This window comes from Chelonia mydas, chromosome 1 (genome assembly GCF_015237465.2).
Source record: "Chelonia mydas isolate rCheMyd1 chromosome 1, rCheMyd1.pri.v2, whole genome shotgun sequence".
Classification (NCBI taxonomy): Eukaryota; Metazoa; Chordata; order Testudines; family Cheloniidae; genus Chelonia; species Chelonia mydas.
In genome coordinates this window covers 255,986,551-256,006,267 of record NC_057849.1, presented here as the reverse complement: position 1 = coordinate 256,006,267, position 19,717 = coordinate 255,986,551, and the positions used below count along the sequence as shown (strand labels likewise).

The window sequence follows — 19,717 nt, the reverse complement described above, 5'->3', positions numbered from 1 at the left end:
GCCCAAACCACTTGTTTCAGGTGCCCCAGCAGCTGCACAGCACATCTCCTGCCACAGTGCAGCAGGATAGTGATTAGGTGAAGGCAGAAGACTCTGGCTGCTGCCAGGGACTGCCATAGGGCCTTATTTGCTAGCATCTCAGCCCAGAGCTTCTTGCCCAGAATTAAGAGTAAAGCAGTCGCCATCTCTAGGCTGCAGCGCCACAGTATGAAGAGCCTGATCACCTGGGCAGTGACCCATTGGGACGCTAGGTCTGCTACAGTGGTGAGGGGATGGAACAGTGGTTTGTAGATGTTCACAAAGACAGAATAGGTCAAGAAGTAGAGTAGCACCAGGTGGACTCGATGCAGCTCCCAGTTCATTCTGCTCTGTATCTAGTAGTCTTCTTCACTGGCAGATGGAGATCCAACCTTTTTGGCCCTGCTCTTTGCTCTCCTAGAACTCCAACCTCTCAGCTGTGGGGTTGTGCTCATCTCAACAGTAATGTCCTGCCCTGCCATCTGTCCCCTGTATTTGGTTCTGGATAGTCCCCTCAGATGACTGGGTGATGACACCACAGTTAATTGCATCAGAAAGAGAGGAGGGGTGATGGGTCCTCTAGAGGACACTAGTAGCTTGAAAACACAGGATCAACCTAAAGGGAGTGGAAGCTGGTGATAGAAGAAAGTGAATAGGCAAAAATGAAGGAAAAGTGCTTGCAGAGGCCTTGGGTACAGGTACACCTTGGTCCCTCCTATTCTCTGGCTGTGGCACACCATAGTTTAGTCTCCTAAAGGCTGTAATACTTAGGTTTACTTCTGGTTGTGGGGTTTGATGTGAGTGTGGCTGGGTGTTTGGTGGCCTGTGATGTACAGGATGATCAGAGTAGATCCCTTCTGGCCTTAAACCTTAGGACTATGACTAATGCTGCAAAGATCATACTGTATCTGGCTTGCATCAAGACAACCAATCCTGAGCAGTTGCCAGTGTTACTGGAATGATTTTTACCTGCCAAGGTTCTACACCAGTTCCTGTATTTATCCTGTGACTATAGCAACATATAAAGCAAAGCAGAACTCTTTACAGTGTTCTAACCATCAAACTATCAAACTTTTAAATGTTTGTAATTTGCAGTGGTGTCAAACAGGGATCTGTTTTGGTACCAACACTCTTCAGTATATTCTTCTCTCTGCTCCTTCGTCACGCTTTCTCATATAACACAAAGTGTGTACATACAAGATCGGACGGGAAAACTCTCCAACAGTGCATGTCTAAGAGCAAAAAGCAAAGTCAAAAACCTGCTGATACACTAACTGATTTTCGATGATGATGCGGTGCTCATCATACACGCAGTGAAGAGGAGCTCCTGCACCTTTGCAATAGCTTTGTGCTAGCTTGTGATGAATTTGGAGTAATCATCTGTTTGAAAAAAAGAACAACCAAAAAACCAAAACCCAGTGCTTATGGCAAAAGGTGTGTTGACTGCTCCAGAAATTCTAATAGCTAGCATCATGCTATAAGTTGTGCAGAAGTCCTGTTATCTGGGATCAATTGTATCTGATAATGTATATCCAGCTGGTGAGTTTAATTTTCATAACAGAAAGGCAGCCACCATATTTGCCCAACTGACCAAGTGCATGTGGGATAGCCGGAAACTGACACTGCACAACAAGATACAGGTCTACTAGACATATGTTTTGAGAATGCTGCTATATAGTGGTGACACCAGCTACAGCAGACATGAGAGCAGGCTAAATGCTTTCCACACCCTCTGGCTTTACTTTATTCTGAATATCAAGTGGGATACCAAAGCTCCTGTCACTGAAATACTTGAGAAAGAAAAATTACAAAGTCTTATCACTATTCTCAAACACAGACATCTGCGTTGGTTTCGTCATGGGCACCAGATGGACGATGCATTCCAAAGTATCTCATGTATGGAGAACTTGTGGATGCTCCAAGGACACTGGGTCGACCTAGGCTCAGGTGCATGGCCATTTGCAAAAGGGACCTGAAAACTTTTTACATCGACACAGCAAGGTGGGAAGATGCAGCTAGCAACTGACTGTGCTGGAGGGAGTCAAAGAGGCTGAAGAGAGGGGGTTGAGAGAGCAGAAAGTGAAAAGAGTGAAGAGGAAAGCACAGCAGGCCTCAGGTGCTAGTAGTGCACTGGCTTCATCTTCCTGCCCTGCGCTTTATACTTGCATTATCTGTGGCAAGGACTGTCGCTTGAGAATGGGACTTTTAACCATTTGCGGTACTATAGCACGGCACATAGCAACTGATCTGCTTTGGCACTTACACCATTGTCTTTTCAGACAGATGGTTGCCATTCATTTCTAATTTTTAAGTGCACACATGTATAGCTGTGAATTACATGAAATCCAACATAGATTTTATTTATATATTTAAGCCAAAAGAGAGTTCAGCTCACCTTTGAAATGATGAGAGGACGGCTATCCTGTTCTGTCCCTGTTGTTTGGCCCAGGAATAGAGGCCCAGAGGACTGTGAGCAGTCAAGAATAGTTGGACTGTACTGCACTCTAACCTCTCCTTAGCACACTCCCCACAGCAAGGGCCAGAAGAAGGGCTGTCAGAGAGCATTTCTAACAGCTTTGTGCAGAAGGTGATCCCCTTTAAGTGGGAGATATTCCCTGTAAGCTGTTACTTTGGCAGTAAGGTAAAGGTATAGTAGAGCTATAGCTAAGCAGGTCTGAGGAGTTAATTATGCAGGTATAACCAATCCCCTCAGCTCCTAGGACAAGAGCGAGCTGGGTAAATGTATCAAGGAACAGGAAAAATTCTCTTCTTGGTCCCTGTTTCTTCCATCTGCTGTTGGAACATAGATCTACAATCCTAGCCATGTTGTTGAGACAAAGAAATTAACAACATTGAGTGACTGAACATTTATATGAATAAAGATAATATTCTGTTATAATAGAAGTAATCTTGGAACCATTCACAATTATCACGGAGAACTCATGGAGGGCAAGTGAGGTCCTAAAAGACTGGTGAAGGGCAAACATAGTACTTATCTTTAAAAATGAAGAACAAAGAGGACCCATGGAGTTACTGACCAGTCAGTCTAACTTCAATACCAGGAAAGATATTGAAACAAATTATTAAACCATCATTTTGTAAGCATCTGGATCAGTGGTTCATAACCTATTTACCATTGTGGGCCACACATGCAGCTCTCTATGGGTATGTCTACACTATGAAATTAGATCGAATTTATAGAAGTCGGTTTTGTAGAAAGCGTTTTTATACAGTCGTTTGTGTGTGTCCCCACACAAATGCTCTAAGTGCATGTAGTCGGCAGAGTGTATCCACAGTACCGAGGCAACCGTCGACTTCCGGAGCGTTGCACTGTGGGTGGCTATCCCACAGTTCCTGCAGTCTCTGCCGCCCATTTGAATTCTGGGTAGAAATCCCAGTGCCTGATGGGGCTAAAACATTGTCGCGGGTGGTTCTGGGTACGTATCGTCAGGCCCCCGTTCCCTCCCTCCCTCCATGAAAGCAAGGGCAGACAATCGTTTTGCGCCTTTTTTCTTGAGTTACCTGTGCAGATGCCATACCACGGCAAGCATGGAGCCCGCTCAGCTAACCGTCACCATATGTCTCCTGGGTGCTGGCAGACGTGGTACTGCATTGCTACACAGCAGCAGTTTATTGCCTTTTGGCAGCAGACAGTGCAGTATGACTGGTAGCCGTCGTCGACGTAGTCCTGGGTGCTCTTTTAACCGGGCGCCTGGGCAAACATGGGAGTGACTCAGCCAGGTCATTTCCCTTGTTTCATTTCATGGCGATTGAGTCCTACTGGCAGTGCACTGTCTTTTAATCTACAGCTAGCAGAAGACGATGGCCAGTAGTCATACTGCACCGTCTTCTGCCGAGCACCCAGGAGATGACGATGGCTAGCGGTCGTACTGACCAGTCTGCTGCCAGCAAGATGTATAAAGATAGATGAAGTGGCTCAAAACAAGAAATAGACCAGATTTGTTTTGTATTCATTTTTTCTTCCCTCTCTCCCTCTGTGAAATCAATGGCCTGCTAAACCCAGTTTTGAGTTCTATCCTTGAGGTTTTGAGTTCTATCCTTGAGGGGGCCATTCAGTTTCTTGCAAAGCCACCCCCTTTGTTGATTTTAATTCCCTATAAGCCAACCCTGTAAGCCATGTCGTCAGTCGCCCCTCCCTCCATCAGGGCAATGGCAGACAATCGTTCCGCGCCTTTTTTCTGGGCAGACGTCATGCCACGGCAAGCCTGGAGCCCGCTCAGATCACTTTGGCAATTAGGAGCATATTAAACACCACACGCATTATCCAGCATTATATGCAGCACCAGTACCTGGCAAAGCAATACCGGGCGAGTAGGCAACGTCAGCGCGGTGACGAGAGTGATGAGGACATGGACAAAGACTTCTCTCAAAGCACGGGCCCTGGCAATGTGGGCATCATGGTGCTAATGGGGTAGGCTCATGCGGTGGAACGCCGATTCTGAGCCTGGGAAACAAGCACAGACTGGTGGGACGGCATAGTGTTGCAGGTCTGGGATGATTCCCAGTGGCTGCGAAACTTTCGCATGCGTAAGGGCACTTTCATGGAACTTTGTGACTTGCTTTCCCCTGAGGTGCAAGAATACCAAGATAAGAGCAGCCCTCACAGTTGAGAAGCGAGTGGCAATAGCCCTGTGGAAGCTTGCAACGCCAGACAGCTACCGGTCAGTCGGGAATCAATTTGGAGTGGGCAAATTTACTGTGGGGGGGGCTGCTGTGATGCAAGTAGCCAATGCAATCAAAGATCTGCTGATATCAAGGGTAGTGACCCTGGGAAATGTGCAGGTCATAGGGGATGGCTTTGCTGCAATGGGATTCCCTAACTCTGGTGGGGCCATAGACGGAACCCATATCCCTATCTTGGCACCGGAGCACCAAGCCGGCGAGTACATAAACCGCAAGGGGTACTTTTCAATAGTGCTGCAAGCACTGGTGCATCACAAGGGACGTTTCACCAACGTCAACGTGGGATGGCCGGGAAAGGAATGACACTTGCATCTTCGGGTCTGTTTCAAAAGCTGCAGGAAGGGACTTTATTCCCAGACCAGAAAATAACTGTTGGGGATGTTGAAATGCCTATAATTATCCTTGGGGACCCAGCCTACCCCTTAATGCCATGGCTCATGAAGCCGTACACAGGCAGCCTGGACAGTAGTCAGGAGCTGTTCAACTACAGGCTGAGCAAGTGCAGAATGGTGCATTTGGACGTTTAAAAGCGTGCAGGCGCAGTTTACTGACTCGGTTAGACCTCAGCGAAACCAATATTCCCACTGTTATTACTGCTTGCTGTGTGCTCCACAATATCTGTGAAAGTAAGGGGGAGACATTTATGGTGGGGTGGGAGGTTGAGGCAAATCGCCTGGCTGCTGGTTACACACAGCCAGACACCAGGGCGGTTAGAAGAGCACAGGAGGGTGTGGTGCGCATCAGAGAAGCTTTGAAAACCAGTTTCATGACTGGCCAGACTATGGTGTGAAAGTTCTATTTGTTTCTCCTTGATGAAACTCCCCGCCCCTTGGTTCACTCTACTTCCCTGTAAGCTAATCACCTTCCCCTCCTCCCTTCGATCACCGCTTGCAGAGGCAGTAAAGTCATTGTTGCTTCACATTCATGCATTCTTTGTTAATTCATCACACAAATAGGGGGATAACTACCAAGGTAGCCCAGGAGGGGTGGTGGAGGAGGGAAGGACAAGGCCACACAGCACTTTAAAAGTTTAAAACTTTAAAACTTATTGAATGCCAGCCTTCTGTTGCTTGGGCAATCCTCTGGGGTGGAGTGGCTGGGTGGCCAGAGGCCCCCCCCACCGCATTCTTGGGCGTCTGGGTGAGGAGGCTATGGAGCTTGGGGAGGAGGGCGGTTGGTTACACAGGGTCTGTAGTGGTGGTCTGTGCTCCTGCTGCCTTTCCTGCAGCTCAGCCAAAGCTGGAGCATATTAGTTTGATCCTCCGGCAGCCTCAGCATTGAATCCTGCCTCCTCTCATCACGCTGCCGCCACCTTTCAGCTTCAGCCTTCTCTTCAGCCCGCCACTTACTCTCTTCAGCCCACCACTTACTCTCTTCAGCCCGCCACCTCTCCTCCCAGTCATTTTGTGCTTTCCTGCACTCTGACATTGTCTGCCTCCACGTATTTGTCTGTGCTCTGTCAGTGTGGGAGGACAGCATGAGCTCAGAGAACATTTAGTCATGAGTGCATTTTTTTCGCCTTCTAATCTTCGCTAGCCTCTGGGAAGGAGAAGATCCTGTGATCCTTGAAACACATGCAGCTGGTGGAGAGAAAAAAAAAGGGAAAGTGGTATTTAGAAAGACACATTTTATAGAACAATGGGTACACTCTTTCACGGTAAACCTTGCTGTTAACATTACATACATAGCACATGTGCTTTCGTTCCAAGGTCGCATTTTGCCTCCCCCCACCACGTGGCTAGCCCCTCCACCCTCCCCTCTCCCTGTGGCTAACAGCGGGGAACATTTCTTTTCAGCCACAGGCAAACAGCCCAGCAGGAACGGGCACCTCTGAATGTCCCCTTAAGAAAAGCACCCTGTTTCAACCAGGTGACCATGAATGATATCACTCTCCTGAGGATAACACAGAGAGATAAAGAACGGATGTTGTTTGAATGCCAGCAAACATACACTGCAATGCTTTGTTCTACAATGATTCCCGAGTATGTGCTACTGGCCTGGAGTGGTAAAGTGTCCTACCATGGTGGATGGAATAAGGCTGCCCTCCCCAGAAACCTTTTGCAAAGGCTTTGGGAGTATATCCAGCAGATCCACGAATGCCAGGGCAAATTAATCATTAAACATGCTTGCTTTTAAACCATGTATAGTATTTTAAAAGGTACACTCACTATAGGTCCCTTCTCCACCTGGCAGGTCCGGGAGGCAGCCTTGGGTGGGTTCGGGGGGTACTGGCTCCAGGTCCAGAGTGAGAAACAGTTCTTGGCTGTCGGGAAAACCGGTTTCTCTGCTTGCTTGCTGTGAGCTATCTACAACCTCATCATCGTCATCTTCCTTGTCCCCAAAACCTGCTTCCATGTTGCCTCCATCTCCATTGAAGGAGTCAAACAACACGGCTGGGGTAGTGGTGGCTGAAAATGGCATGCAGCTCATCATAGAAGCGGCATGTTTTGGGTTCTGACCCGGAGTGGCTGTTCGCCTCTCTGGTTTTCTGTTAGGCTTGCCTCAGCTCCTTAAGTTTCACGCGGCACTGCTTTGGGTCCCTGTTATGGCCTCTGTCCTTCATGCCCTGGGAGATTTTGACAAATGTTTTGGCATTTCGAAAACTGGAACAGAGTTCTGATAGCACGGATTCCTCTCCCCATACAGTGATCAGATCCTGTACCTCCCATTCAGTCCATGCTGGAGCTCTTTTGCGATTTTATCTACATACATATTTACATATTATTTATGTAAAATTAACAAGTTTATTCTACTCTCACTACACTCAATTCTTCAAACAAATTTTTTCCCCTAGCTTTAGATGTGGCAAAGTCATGAATGATGTCATTGTAATTCAAAGACCTGATGATTTCATTCTCAGTGCTCAAGAGGGACAAAGCACTGAGATGCTCTTGAGTCATGGTGGATCGGAAGACATTTTTGACCCTTGTAAGAAGAGAGAAGGAACATTCTCCAGTACAGTTAGTGATCATTAATGACAAATTCAGACGTAATGCAGTTTCAACATTTGGAAAACATTCTATCACATTAGATTCAGTGATAACTCGGTATATCCAAATAGATTTGCTTTCGTCATCTTTTTCCCTCTATATCTGAGAGTAATGTGAATTCAACAAATTGAAGAAATTCTTTAGTAAAATCTGCTGGGAGATCGTCTGGGTACTTCTGACACAGACGTTTGATAGCTTCACTGACTTCAGAATTTGAAATGTTAGGCGAAAAAATTGTGAGTACACTAAAGGTTTTGTCATTATTTTTGTAGGCCTTGATCCAATGTTCTAATGAACTCCTCAGTTTGTCGATGATTGTGATGAAGGTATTAACTATGAAAGCCTCCCTGTCACTGAATGAGTGGGCAGTTGCATCTTCGCATGTCTTCTATCTTTTGTGGTGTTTGGCTGACTTATACTCATGGTTAGCAGTCCTTACAGCCCCCTGAATTTCATACTCATCAAAACTATCTTGCATTTGTGGAAGACCAGTTCCAAGACTTCTTACTAGATTTACAGCAGTGGAAAGGTCAATTTGAATACTTTGCAACCTTAGACTGCACCTGCTGAATGGCTGCAGTAAATCATTCCAGACCTCACACAAAATACCAGTTTCCAAAGTGTGCATTGCATCACTCAGGATCTTCGCATCTTTTTTTGTTGCTGATTTTTCAGATTCATCATCCTTGATGCTCTCTAGCGCTTCAAGGATGATGGGGTATCCCAGAACAACTGCATTCACAGCTTCAGCGTTGGCACTCCACCGTGTCCCTGAGAGTAATTTGGGCACTGGGCAGCCCTTTGGTAGTGAATCTCTAAGAATCATCCAATGACTAGTTGATGCAGAGAAAAAATTGTAAAATTCTTCACAAATCCAAAAAAAAGAAACTGCTTTAACACAACAATCCACGGCAGACTGGCAAACAAGGTTGAGTGAGCGTGCAGCACATGGTATGTAATCAACCAAAACATTGCGCTCTTTTATCTTTGCCTGTATCCCTGAATATTTGCCACTCAGATTGCTTGCATTGTCATAGCTTTGGCCACGACAAAGGCTGATGTCAATCCCATTTTCGGTGAGGAAATCAAGTAGGTATGAGGCAAGTTTCTCCCCTGTGTGGCTGGTGATGTTTATGAAGGTCATGAAATGCTCAACTGGTCCGCTGGGTAGCACATAATGCAAGATGACAGTCAGCTGATCTACATGTTACACATCCGGTAATGAGTCGACGGACACTGAAAAAAAATCCCACATCTTTGATCTCATCTACAATGGCTAATAGCGTTTTCTTTGCCAGCAGTGCAATGAATTCATCACAGTCTTTGATAGATATAATGTGTGGCCATTTCTACGATTTGCATGTTCATTGATGTGCTGAGATAAGAAAGGATCGAACTTAGCGATTAGCTCTACAACGCCAAGGTAATTGCCGTTGTGTTTTGATCCAACAGTCTCATCTGAGCCACGGAATGGCAGACCACGCTCAGCAAGAAAAACTATGGTTTCAACTACATGTCTGAGAATGTTCTTCCAATCAGCATGAGCTTCCCAAAAATGGTTTTCCATTTGTGTATTAATACTGCCACTAACTTTCTTTCAGGCATAGTAGCTGCTAATTGAAAACGTATGCTGCTCACTCATTGCATGATTGGTAATGTATGCAGTACTCTTCCAAACACTGAAGCCTTCACAGAACATTCCCCGCTTTTTGGTATCAGAAAGCAGGTGGCGAAGGTGAATAGATGAGCCATTCTTGCTTGCCAATCTGTTTGTTAGGATTCACGTATTCAAACATCAGATAATGATTCTGATTGCTCTACTCTCACTTTGTCAGTGAAAAGTCAGCATCTAGATTCTGGCATTTCTGTGGGCCCTTCTCAGTCCAATATGCAATGAGATCTTGAGAAGTCACGTCCCACTCGCCTGAATCACTGGAGAAGGATATTTTTTTATTACTATCACTGGGGAAGTCTTCAGAGGAGTGGGATGAGGCTGCAGCTAGAGAAGTCACAGGAGGCTGCTCCTTTTCATCAGTCGCAGCAGGGCTGGTATTCGCCTGGACTTCCTCACCACCATACTTAGTAGGAGGAAAAAACATTAGGAGCGAAGGAGAACCTTTCAGCACTACATCTTGTCTTTGCCGTCTTTCTTTGGCCTACTTCAATTTCTGCCATCCTCCATTCTTCAACATTGTTTTTATTGTCCAGTGTAGGCATACTGTGTACAAAGTTCAATATTGCTTGGGCCCACAAACACTTACTTAGCCCACAAAGACAAAATCACAACCACCATAATTTGAATTGACAATCTTGATGGGTTAATTTGTACATAGCAATATCTAATGAGACAAAACATTTCCAATGGTCCCGCTACTGTTGCTCAGCTGTTACTTCAGTATGGAATAGAGGGCGTATAGGAGGGCCTAAAATAGGGCCTAAAACTAGAAGGGCCTAAGGCTATAGGCCTCCTTCTGCACTGCCTGCCCAGCAGCCGGCTTTCCTGCCCACTTGAGCCCTCCCCCTGTCTTGGAGCTGCCTGAGCACACGGCCAGGGGAAGCACTGGCTGGCAGGGTAGCTCATGTTCCTTCCCTCCCGAGGCATGTTCCATGCCTGCTGGGTGCTTCTTACCATGCTTGCCATGGGCCCCTGGTAGGATTGCCAACTCTGACTGAAGCTATTCCGGGAGATTTTCCCCCCCAAACATGACATAATGTCATTTTCGTAAAATATTCTATTAAAATCTCCCGGATTGCTTTCAATAGTCACTGGGAGATCGATGCCGATTCCGTGAGACTCCAGGCCAATCCTGGAGGGTTGGCACCCCTAGCCCCGGCGCTCTGTCCTCCACTGCAGCCCTGCAAACCGTGCTCCTAAACAGGGGCATGCCTGCTGCCAAGGGAGCCACCACGTAAGGACCGGGCGACAGGCTGCCACCCGCCCGCAGTAACTGGACTTTTAGTGTCCGCTCAGTACATCTGTCGCTGAAAACCAGACCCCTGGTAACCCTATGTCCTGAGCCGGCCTGGCCTAGAGCCACCTCAGCCGGAGGCACCATCCTCCCAGCCCAACTCAGCTGCCTCCTGTCACCCAGCGCCACCCGCCAGAGAGACCTGCGGGGGGGGGACGGACGGGGGGAGGGGGCTCTAGATCCCCCCGGGGGAGTTCAGTCAGGGCTGGTGAGCAGCCTCCACACCCTCACAGGAGCTGGCTGGCAGCCCCCCTTGCCTGGGTCATCTGCCCCTCCTTACGCAACCTGGTAACCCCAAGCTTCCCAGGGATCACCATGTTGATGCCGAACTTAGTGTGGACACCCGATCAGCATAGCCCACTGCAGCCCAGAACTCCTGAGCTCAAGTGATCCACTGGCCTCAGGAGGGAAGAGTACCTCAGGCCAGCTCCGCCAGAGGGCTGGAGGCTCTGGACTCAGGGTTCTCGGTTTACAGGGTGGGCGCGGGGCTGTCCCTCTGGAGCGAGTGCCTTGTTCCCCTGGAGGTGGATGGGAGGAAGGTCAATGGATACTGGGATACGGGCGCGGAGGTGACGCTGGCCCAGCCCGAGGTGGTGGCCCCAGATCGGGTGGTGCCCAACACCTACCTGACCCTGACAGGGGTGGGCAGGACCCCATTCAAGGTGCCCGTGGCAAGGGTACACCTGAAATGGGGGGGCCAAGGAGGGCCCCAAGGATGTGGGTGTGCATCACCATTTGCCCACTGAGGTTTTGATGGGGGGAGACCTAGAGGACTGGCCAAGCAACCCCCAGACCGCCCTGGTTGTGACCCGTAGCCAGAGCCGGGGAGGGGCACTGTGCCCTGACCTTGGGGAGGGTACCACACCGGAGGCGCAGGACCCTACCCTGGTGGGGAGAGAGCGCCGAGGGGCACGGCTCAGAGAGGCTGTGGCCTCAGACCCAGCCAATGAGAGGGAACTGGGCCCCATCCCTTCCCCAGCCGCTGAGTTCCAGGCCGAGTTGAGGAAAGATCCCTCCTTGTGGAAGCTCAGGGACCTGGCCGACCTCAGGGTGGTACGGACCATGAGGAGAGGTTGCCAGGAGAGGTTCCTGTGGGAGAAGGGGTTCCTGTACCGAGAATGGGCTCCCCCAGGGGAAGTAGAGTCCTGTGGGATCAGGAGGCAGCTGGTGGTCCCCCAGAAGTATCACCGCAAGCTATTGTACCTGGCCCATGACATCCCCCTTGCAGGGCACCAGGGAATCCGGCACACCCGGCAGAGGTTGCTACAGAACTTTTACTGGTCTGGGGTCTTTACCACTGTCCGGCAGTATTGCCGATCCTGTGACCCCTGTCAGAGGGTGGGGAAGGCCCGGGACAAGGGGAAAGCAGCTTTGAAACCTTTGCCCATCATAGAGGAACCTTTCCAGAAGGTGGCCATGGACATAGTGGGACCTCTGAGCAAGATGACCCGGTCGGGGAAGAAATACATTCTGGTGGTGGTAGATTTTGCCACCCGCTACCCCGAGGCAGTGCCCTTAGCTTCCACTGAAGCAGACACCGTGGCGGATGCGCTCCTGACCATTTTCAGCTGAGTGGGGTTCCCCAAGGAAGTCTTGACAGACGAAGGATCCAACTTCATGTCGGCCCTGCTCCGGTGCTTATGGGAGAAATGTGGGGTCCGGCACAACTGGGCCTCAGCTTATCACCCCCAGTCCAATGGGCTGGTGGAGAGGTTCAATGGGACGCTAAAGATGATGCTGAAAACATTTATAAACCAGCAACCGCAGGATTGCGACAAGTACTTACCTCACCTGTTGTTTGCATACAGGGAGGTGCCCCAGGAGTCTACCGGATTTTCGCCTTTTGAACTGTTATATGGAAGTAGGGTGAGGGGCCCCCTGGACCTGATGAGAGATGAATGGGAGGGGAAGGCCACTCCCAATGGAGAGTCAGTGGTGGAGTATGTCCTGATCTTCCAAGAGAGACTGGCTGAACTCATGGGCCTGGCCAGGGAGAATCTGGCCAGAGCCCAGAAGAAGCAGAAGGTCTGGTATGACCGCACGGCGCGGGCCCGTGCCTACGCCACCGGGGATCAGGTGATGGTTCTCGTCCCCGTGAGAAAGAACAAACTACAGGCCGCCTGGGAAGGCCCTTTCAAGCTTGTCAAGCAGCTAAATGAGGTAAACTATGTGGTGGAGCTATCGAACTGGGCGCACCACCGCCAGGTGTACCATGTGAATATGATGAAGCCATATTATGCCAGGGGGAATGTGGTGTTGGCCGTGTGTGGACACTGGGAGGAGCAGGGAGATGACCCTTTAGTAGATCTATTCCCTGGGACCAGAGCTGGTTCCCCCCTGGAAACAATTCCCCTCTCGGATCAGCTAAACCCTGCCCAGCAAGCTGAGATCAGGGGGGTGCTGCATCCGTACTGACAGCTATTTTCCAACCGGCCAGGATGCACTAATCTGACTGTCCACCGGGTGCAGACAGGATCGCACCCGCCGATAAGATGCTCCCCCTTCCGAGTCACAGGGAAAACTGCTCAGGACCTGGGAAGAGAGGTCAGGGACATGCTGGCTTTGGGGGTGATCCAGCCATCTGCCAGCCCTTGGGCCTCGCCGGTGGTGATCGTCCCCAAAAAGGACAGGTCGGTCCGGTTCTGTGTGGACTATCGGAAACCCTATGCCATCACTGTATCTGATGCCTACCCCATGCCCAGCCCTGATGAGCTCCTAGACAAGCTGGGAGGAGCTCGATACCGTACCACCATGGACCTTACAAAGGGCAACTGGCAAGTGCCGCTGGATGCAGATGCCTGGCTGAAATTGGCCTTTATCACCCCTCTGGGGCTCTATGAGTTCCTGACCCTGCCTTTTGGCCTCAAGGGAGCGCCGGCCACCTTCCAGAGCCTGGTGGACCAGGTACTGAGAGGGATGGAGAGTTTTGCCGTGGCGTATATTGATGACATCTGTGTCTTTAGCCAGACCTGGGAGGACCATGTGTCCCAGGTTAGACAAGTGCTGGACCGACTCCAGGGGGCTGGGCTGACTGTAAAAGCAGAGAAGTGCAAGGTGGGGATGGCGGAAGTATCTTACCTGGGCCATCGGGTGGGGAGCGGCCGCCTAAAGCTGGAACCAGCTAAGGTGGAGGTGATCAGAGACTGACCTGCTCCCCACACCAAAAAGCAGGTCCAAGCCTTTATTGGGTTGGCAGGATACTATCGAAGGTTTGTGCCCCGCTTTAGCGCCATAGCCACCCCCATCACTGAGCTATGCAAGAAGGGGAAGCCAGACAAGGTGGTCTGGACCGAGCAGTGCCAGGAGGCTTTCCAGGTGCTGAAGGAGGCTCTGGTCCGTGGCCCAGTTCTGGCAAACCCAGACTTTGACAAGCCCTTTATGGTGTTCACCGACGCCTCAGACATGGGACTGGGGGCAGTGTTAATGCAGGAGGATGAAAAGGGGGAGAGACACCCCATCGTGTACCTGAGCAAGAAGTTGCTACCCCGGGAGCAACGCTACGCGGCCATCGAGAAGGAGTGCCTGGCCATGGTGTGGGCCCTTAAGAAACTAGAGCCATATCTCTTTGGGCGACACTTCACCGTGTACACCGACCACTCTCCCCTGACCTGGCTGCACCAGATGAAAGGAGCCAACGCCAAACTCCTGAGGTGGAGCCTGCTCCTGCAGGATTACGACATGGACGTGGTCCACGTGAAGGGAAGTGCCAACATGATAGTGGATGCGTTGTCCCGGAGAGGGCGCCCTGAACTTCCCCAGGTCACTGGTCAGAGTGACCCTGCTCAGTTCAGTCTCGAAGGAGGGAGAGATGTGATGCAGCAGGGAGCAGGGAGTGTTGACCTGGGAATGTGACAGGGGAGTTTCAATGGGAGACCTGAGAGCCTGTAACCTGAGCCAGGAGGAGGAGGTAACACCTCTGCTCAGGAATGTGAACAGAGGCTGCAGGAGGGAGCCTGCTGGGGGGGGTTTAGGTTCAGTTTGGTGCTGGGTGGTGGAACGCAGGGAACACCAGGGCTGGGGTCTAAGCTCTCTGCTCCCCCAGAAGGACTTGACTGAGGGGTCCTGGTTGTACCCACAAGCTCTGGTTTAGACTGTGTTCCTGTTGTCCAATAAACCTTCCGTTTTACTGGCTGGCTGAGAGTCTCAGTGAATTCCCAGGAAGAAGGGTGCAGGGCCTGAACTCCTACCCCAGCTTGGCTCCCGTTACTGCCCAGGTGCCCCCCGGCTCTGACTGAGCATCAGTGATGCATCCGATGAAGTGAGCTGCAGCTCATGAAAGCTTATGCTCAAATAAATTGGTTAGTCTCTAAGGTGCCACAAGTCCTCCTGTTCTTTTTGCGGATACAGACTAACATTGCTGCTACTCTGAAACCTGAAATGATCCTATTGGCATTAGGAGTTCGCTTTCTCAAGAAGTGTGGCCCTAACCATGAGCCATAGCTCCTCGCGCACCGCCCTACGACGGGAAGGGAGAGGAGGAGGGAGAGGGTGACGTGTAAACGCACATGCGTAACGGTGATCGTACGCCCTTACGCAAGGCGCCGTGGAAGCGACTATAAATAACGTGTGCGCGGCCTACCCGCCCCTTTTCTACTAATTCGGTGCGCCTGCCTGGCGGGATGGTAAGTGGCGTTGGGGGCGGGTGCGGGGCCGGGTCTCACCATCCCCCGGCATCGCCGCCATCCCGGCCCCGGCCGCCTCCCCGTCTGCCCCCCGATGCCACGGGGGCCCTGCTGGAGGCAGCGCGGGGCCCATTTCTTGGCGGGGCGGGGAGACGGGGCTGGAGAGCGGCCCCCTGACGGGCGGGAGGGAGGGGCGGACGGACACTCGCTGCCTGGGCTTGGAGAGCGGGAAGCGGCGGAGGAAGGACTATGACGGGCCTGGGGCGGGGGGGCTGCAGAGCCCCCGGGTTAGAATCGTTTGTAGGCGGCTCTCACACGTGTTAGCTGCCGGCGGGGGTGGGGGAATGACTGGGGAGAGCCCGGCTGGCATCGCGGGACAGCTGGGCTTTGCAGAGCCGCCGCATGGCGTTCTCCGGGCCTCCCGTAACTTCCTGCGGCCTGTTCTACGCCAAGAGCGGGGCGCTGCCTGTAGCGTCTCACTCCTCTTCGGGAGATCGGGGGCTACGGATGGGCTGCAGCACAAAGCTTATTGATGGGGGCTTCAGCTGTGGTTGATTCGCTCCCCTCACTCTTTAAAGTGAGGCTTTGCTCTGAAAAGGGACAGGCGGTGGCAGATCTGCCAGCTGTATATGTCAAGGTCTGAGATGCTGACTCTAGGGCTAAAATGCGCTTCTGCTGGCTTGAATTTTGCTAGTCTGGCAAGGCAGTGCAGCTGAGTGTAAGGTGAAGTCTCGTCTAGCTTGTGTGCCACTAGTATTGCTGAGGGAATTCCAGTTGCAGGGCCAGATCTTCTCAGAGTAATAATGTCTAAAGCTGTTTTGAAGTGTGTGGGGGAGGAGGGGAGTTTGCACAGGTCCAAGTGGCAACGTTTGGTCTTGCAGAGCCTGTTATTGTTGCTGGTGGTTACAGGCAGTTTGCAAGAAACTGGAGATTGCTTGATGAACTTTAAAAGCAACTCACTACTATAGTAGCTGCCACAAGATAAAGCTAAAAGTTTTAGAATTCAAGAGGGTTTGACTTCTGGAAAATGAGGGCACTGTAGTTAAATTATATGGATCAAGTGAGCCCAGAATTTTCTATTATAGGGCTTCTTGCAGCTTCCTTAAGCATGTAGTGTTTGCCACTGTTCCAACAGGGATACTAGGTTGGATGGACTGTTAGCCTGAGTTGGTCTCACAATTCTTACGATCTTATGTAACCCATCTGGACACTTAAATCTTAGGGTGAGTGTGCAGAGCTGGCAGTTAAGAAAACCTTGTTTTTGTAAGCTAATCACATTTCATCTAAAAGTGATTCCAACAAAGGTAGACCCCATGGAGCAGTTTTTGTCATGTCACTTTTCAGAGTAGAATCACATTTTGCTATTAACTTCTGTAATCTATAAGGATTCCCAGGTGTGTCCATTAATTTTTGCTTTCCCCTTAATAGACATTTAGTTAGAATGGCACTTTGGGTGTTCAGAACCTCATCCTCCAAAAAACCTTTGTATTGTGTCTTTAAATTTTCCTCAGTCGTGTGAACAAATCTGATTGACACATGTAAGGCCCTGATGTAGTCACCATTCTAAAATGGTAACACAGAGGAGAGCTGGTGTGGAGGAGAGGAATGTGTAGAAGGCAGGACATACTGGTATGCCTGTGTAATGGCCCCCTCAAAGGGAACAAGAGAGACAGCAACTAGTATGCCATTAGGGGCAAATTAGTCACTCAGGCAACATGAGTGTTAAAAGTATCTCCTTTTTTTTGTAGTCGCACCGTAAGTTCTCAGCTCCCAGACATGGATCCCTGGGCTTTCTGCCCCGCAAACGCAGTCGTCGACATCGGGGCAAAGTGAAGAGCTTTCCCAAGGATGACCCCAGCAAACCCATTCACCTCACTGCCTTTCTTGGGTACAAGTCTGGCATGACCCACATTGTCCGGGAAGTGGACAGGCCTGGATCCAGTATGTATTCTCTGCTGCTCTTGTTATAGGAGGTCACTGTACAGCTTTTTTTCCCTTCACTGAGGCAGTGGGAGGAGACTGTCAGGTTCACATGGGTCCCTGGGTTTGATTCCAGTCTGATTTCTGCCAAGTCCTTGATGTTCTTTACACTGGCTCCTCGGCTGTTGTTTCCAGTTGCTAGTTATAAAAGCAAGCTCCCAAAGGCTAGTGGATAGTCCTCCTCGCTAGTTCCAGACTTTGTGCCCAGCTGGTGATTGGTGTCTTATTTTACTGTAACGGCTCTTCTTGGGGTGTGTAGGTGACTTGCCAAGGAGCCCCACTGGTAGAGCTGTGTTGTAGCAGGCTACTTATGATGATCTTTTTCGACGGGCGGACATAAGGAAATCGCCTTTGGCGCTTTTTGCTGACTGTCGAGTCCTGAATGTAGTTCTGTTATCAGCCACCACACAGCTCAATTTGGCTACTCCATTTTACATCACAGGGCCAACCTTGGGTTTAAGTATAGCATCTAGTCACCATTATACCCTTAGGGTGCTTAATAGCTCAGGTGGCTAATCAAGGTTCCCTGGCTCATGGATCCCACTGACTCCAGCTGCGTGAAGACCTTTTAGGGGGTCACTGGCCCCTCCTGATACTTTTGGGGTGGTGGTGGTGTTTCATCTGCTGTGGTGCTAACTGGCACAATGTGTTTTTTGTCCTTACCAGAGGTGAACAAGAAGGAAGTGGTAGAGGCAGTCACTGTGGTAGAGACTCCTCCCATGGTCATTGTGGGCATCGTGGGCTATGTGCAGACTCCCCGTGGCCTCCGCACCTTCAAGACCATCTTTGCTGAGCACATCAGTGATGAGTGCAAGAGACGCTTCTACAAGAACTGGTAAAAAAAACATGGAGGGAGGGACCTCAGTCTGTGTTCCTTGCATTGCTGGCTTTGTTGAATGAGTGTAGTGCTATTGCAGTTTTTAGTCTGAACAATTCACTTCAAGGCTCCCACATCACAGCCAGTGGTTGGCCCTTCGGGATCTAGGTGCTAGGCTGAAGTTTTAGTCTGATCACATAATAGTATAAAACCGCAACTGGCTGGAACAGTGATTGCTCACTGCTTGTCAAGTGCTGTTCATGGTGGGGCTTGGGGATCAAGTTAACTGTCTGATGTCTGCATGAACACACTACACATGATGTTTTTTTCTGTGGATGGACATAAGGAAATTGCCTTTGTTGCTTTTTGCTGAGTGTTGAGCATAGTCCTTTTTGCTCAGGGAAGGTGGGGGGGGAGATTTTTTTTCTTATCACTCTTCCATGCATTGCTGTCATGCCTTCACATAAGGTCAGTCTGACAGTAGGGCTCCAGTGGGGTTGTCAAGTTCTCCTTTGCCTATGGGATTAGGAAGTATTTCTCCTAGATGCTCTTCATGAACTTCCCACACTGCCAGGATATTGGGTATTGCATTGGTGTCCTCTTACGTCAGCTGTAGTCCAGGGTTGAAAGATGTAGGACTTTGTAGACTTGGAAGCAAGACAAGAGCATTTACAGCAGTATTTTAAGGCAACAGATAATTAGCTGATAGGCACTGTTGTGTTGCAGAGCAGTGCTTTGATATTTTGTGAATGTTTTATACTGTGTATATTAATATGCTTTGGATGAATTCATGGCAGCTCCGCTCAGCTCTGGCAACCCAGCCTCTGTCTGATGAGCTCCAGGCTCCGCTTGCTGGTGGAAAAGATTCCTTAGAAGCTGGCAATGAGCCGAAACCAACCTGGGTGGCAGCTCCTTCCGCTCACCCCCCTTTCCTTGGGGGACTGATGAAGGGCTAAGCCATACCCTCTCTGCTCTGCTCCTGAAGGCACAAGTCCAAGAAGAAGGCCTTCACCAAGTATTGCAAGAAGTGGCAGGATGAGGAGGGCAAAAAGCAGCTAGAGAAGGATTTCAGTAGCATGAAGAAATACTGCCAGGTTATCCGGGTCATAGCTCACACTCAGGTGAGTGTTCTGACTCCTTCACAAAGAGGGCTCACGCTTTGGGATACAGAGAATCCACAAGGGCTAGGGTGGTCCTGCCATTCTCTACAGAAACTCACTTCACTACTGCTGCTCATATTCCCTGTCCCCCAAATCTGGTGCTCAGTATTAATACCTAATAGTTATGGAGGGAGTGTAGTCTACTCTACTGGATAGCTCACTGGACTAGGACTCCAAAGACCTGGGTTCTATTCCCAGCTCAGCTACTGGTCTGCTGAGTGAACTTGGGTGAGTAACTTCCCCTCTTGTGCCTCGGTTTCACATCTGTACATGGGGATAATGATACTGAGTTCCATTGTAAAGCACTTTAATCAGTAAAGCACAGTATAAAACCTGGGTATGGTTTTATTCTTGACTTCAAAGGCTTATGCAAATGACTATCAAATCCTTGCTGTACCCCTCAGAGGTAAGGAACCCCAGCCCCATTTTACAGGTGTGAAAACTGAGTTTGGATTGT

The 19,717-nt window shown here is 50.0% G+C and overlaps 1 protein-coding gene and 1 non-coding gene across 4 annotated transcripts in view; both read left to right on the top strand.

Moving 5' to 3' along the window:
• Positions 1-538: 538 nt before the first annotated feature.
• RPL3 (ribosomal protein L3) overlaps positions 539-19,717 on the top strand; it is a 43,311-nt gene continuing 24,132 nt past the window's right edge. The window contains exons 1-6 of one of the 3 annotated variants that reach the window (XM_043543625.1): positions 539-544; positions 2,402-2,408; positions 15,244-15,303; positions 17,052-17,244; positions 17,950-18,118; positions 19,086-19,221. In XM_043543625.1, the coding sequence (XP_043399560.1) occupies positions 15,301-15,303; positions 17,052-17,244; positions 17,950-18,118; positions 19,086-19,221 (501 nt within the window). In that variant the 5' untranslated portion in view covers positions 539-544; positions 2,402-2,408; positions 15,244-15,300. Of the gene's footprint in view, positions 545-825; positions 830-2,401; positions 2,409-15,227; positions 15,304-17,051; positions 17,245-17,949; positions 18,119-19,085; positions 19,222-19,717 lie in introns of those variants that run through there. The other 2 variants (XM_007069083.4, XM_043543629.1) reach the window with 2 other exon arrangements.
• On the top strand, positions 19,039-19,085 carry LOC114021610. The gene has a single exon (XR_003566103.1). It is a non-coding gene; the product is annotated as a small nucleolar RNA U82P (small nucleolar RNA).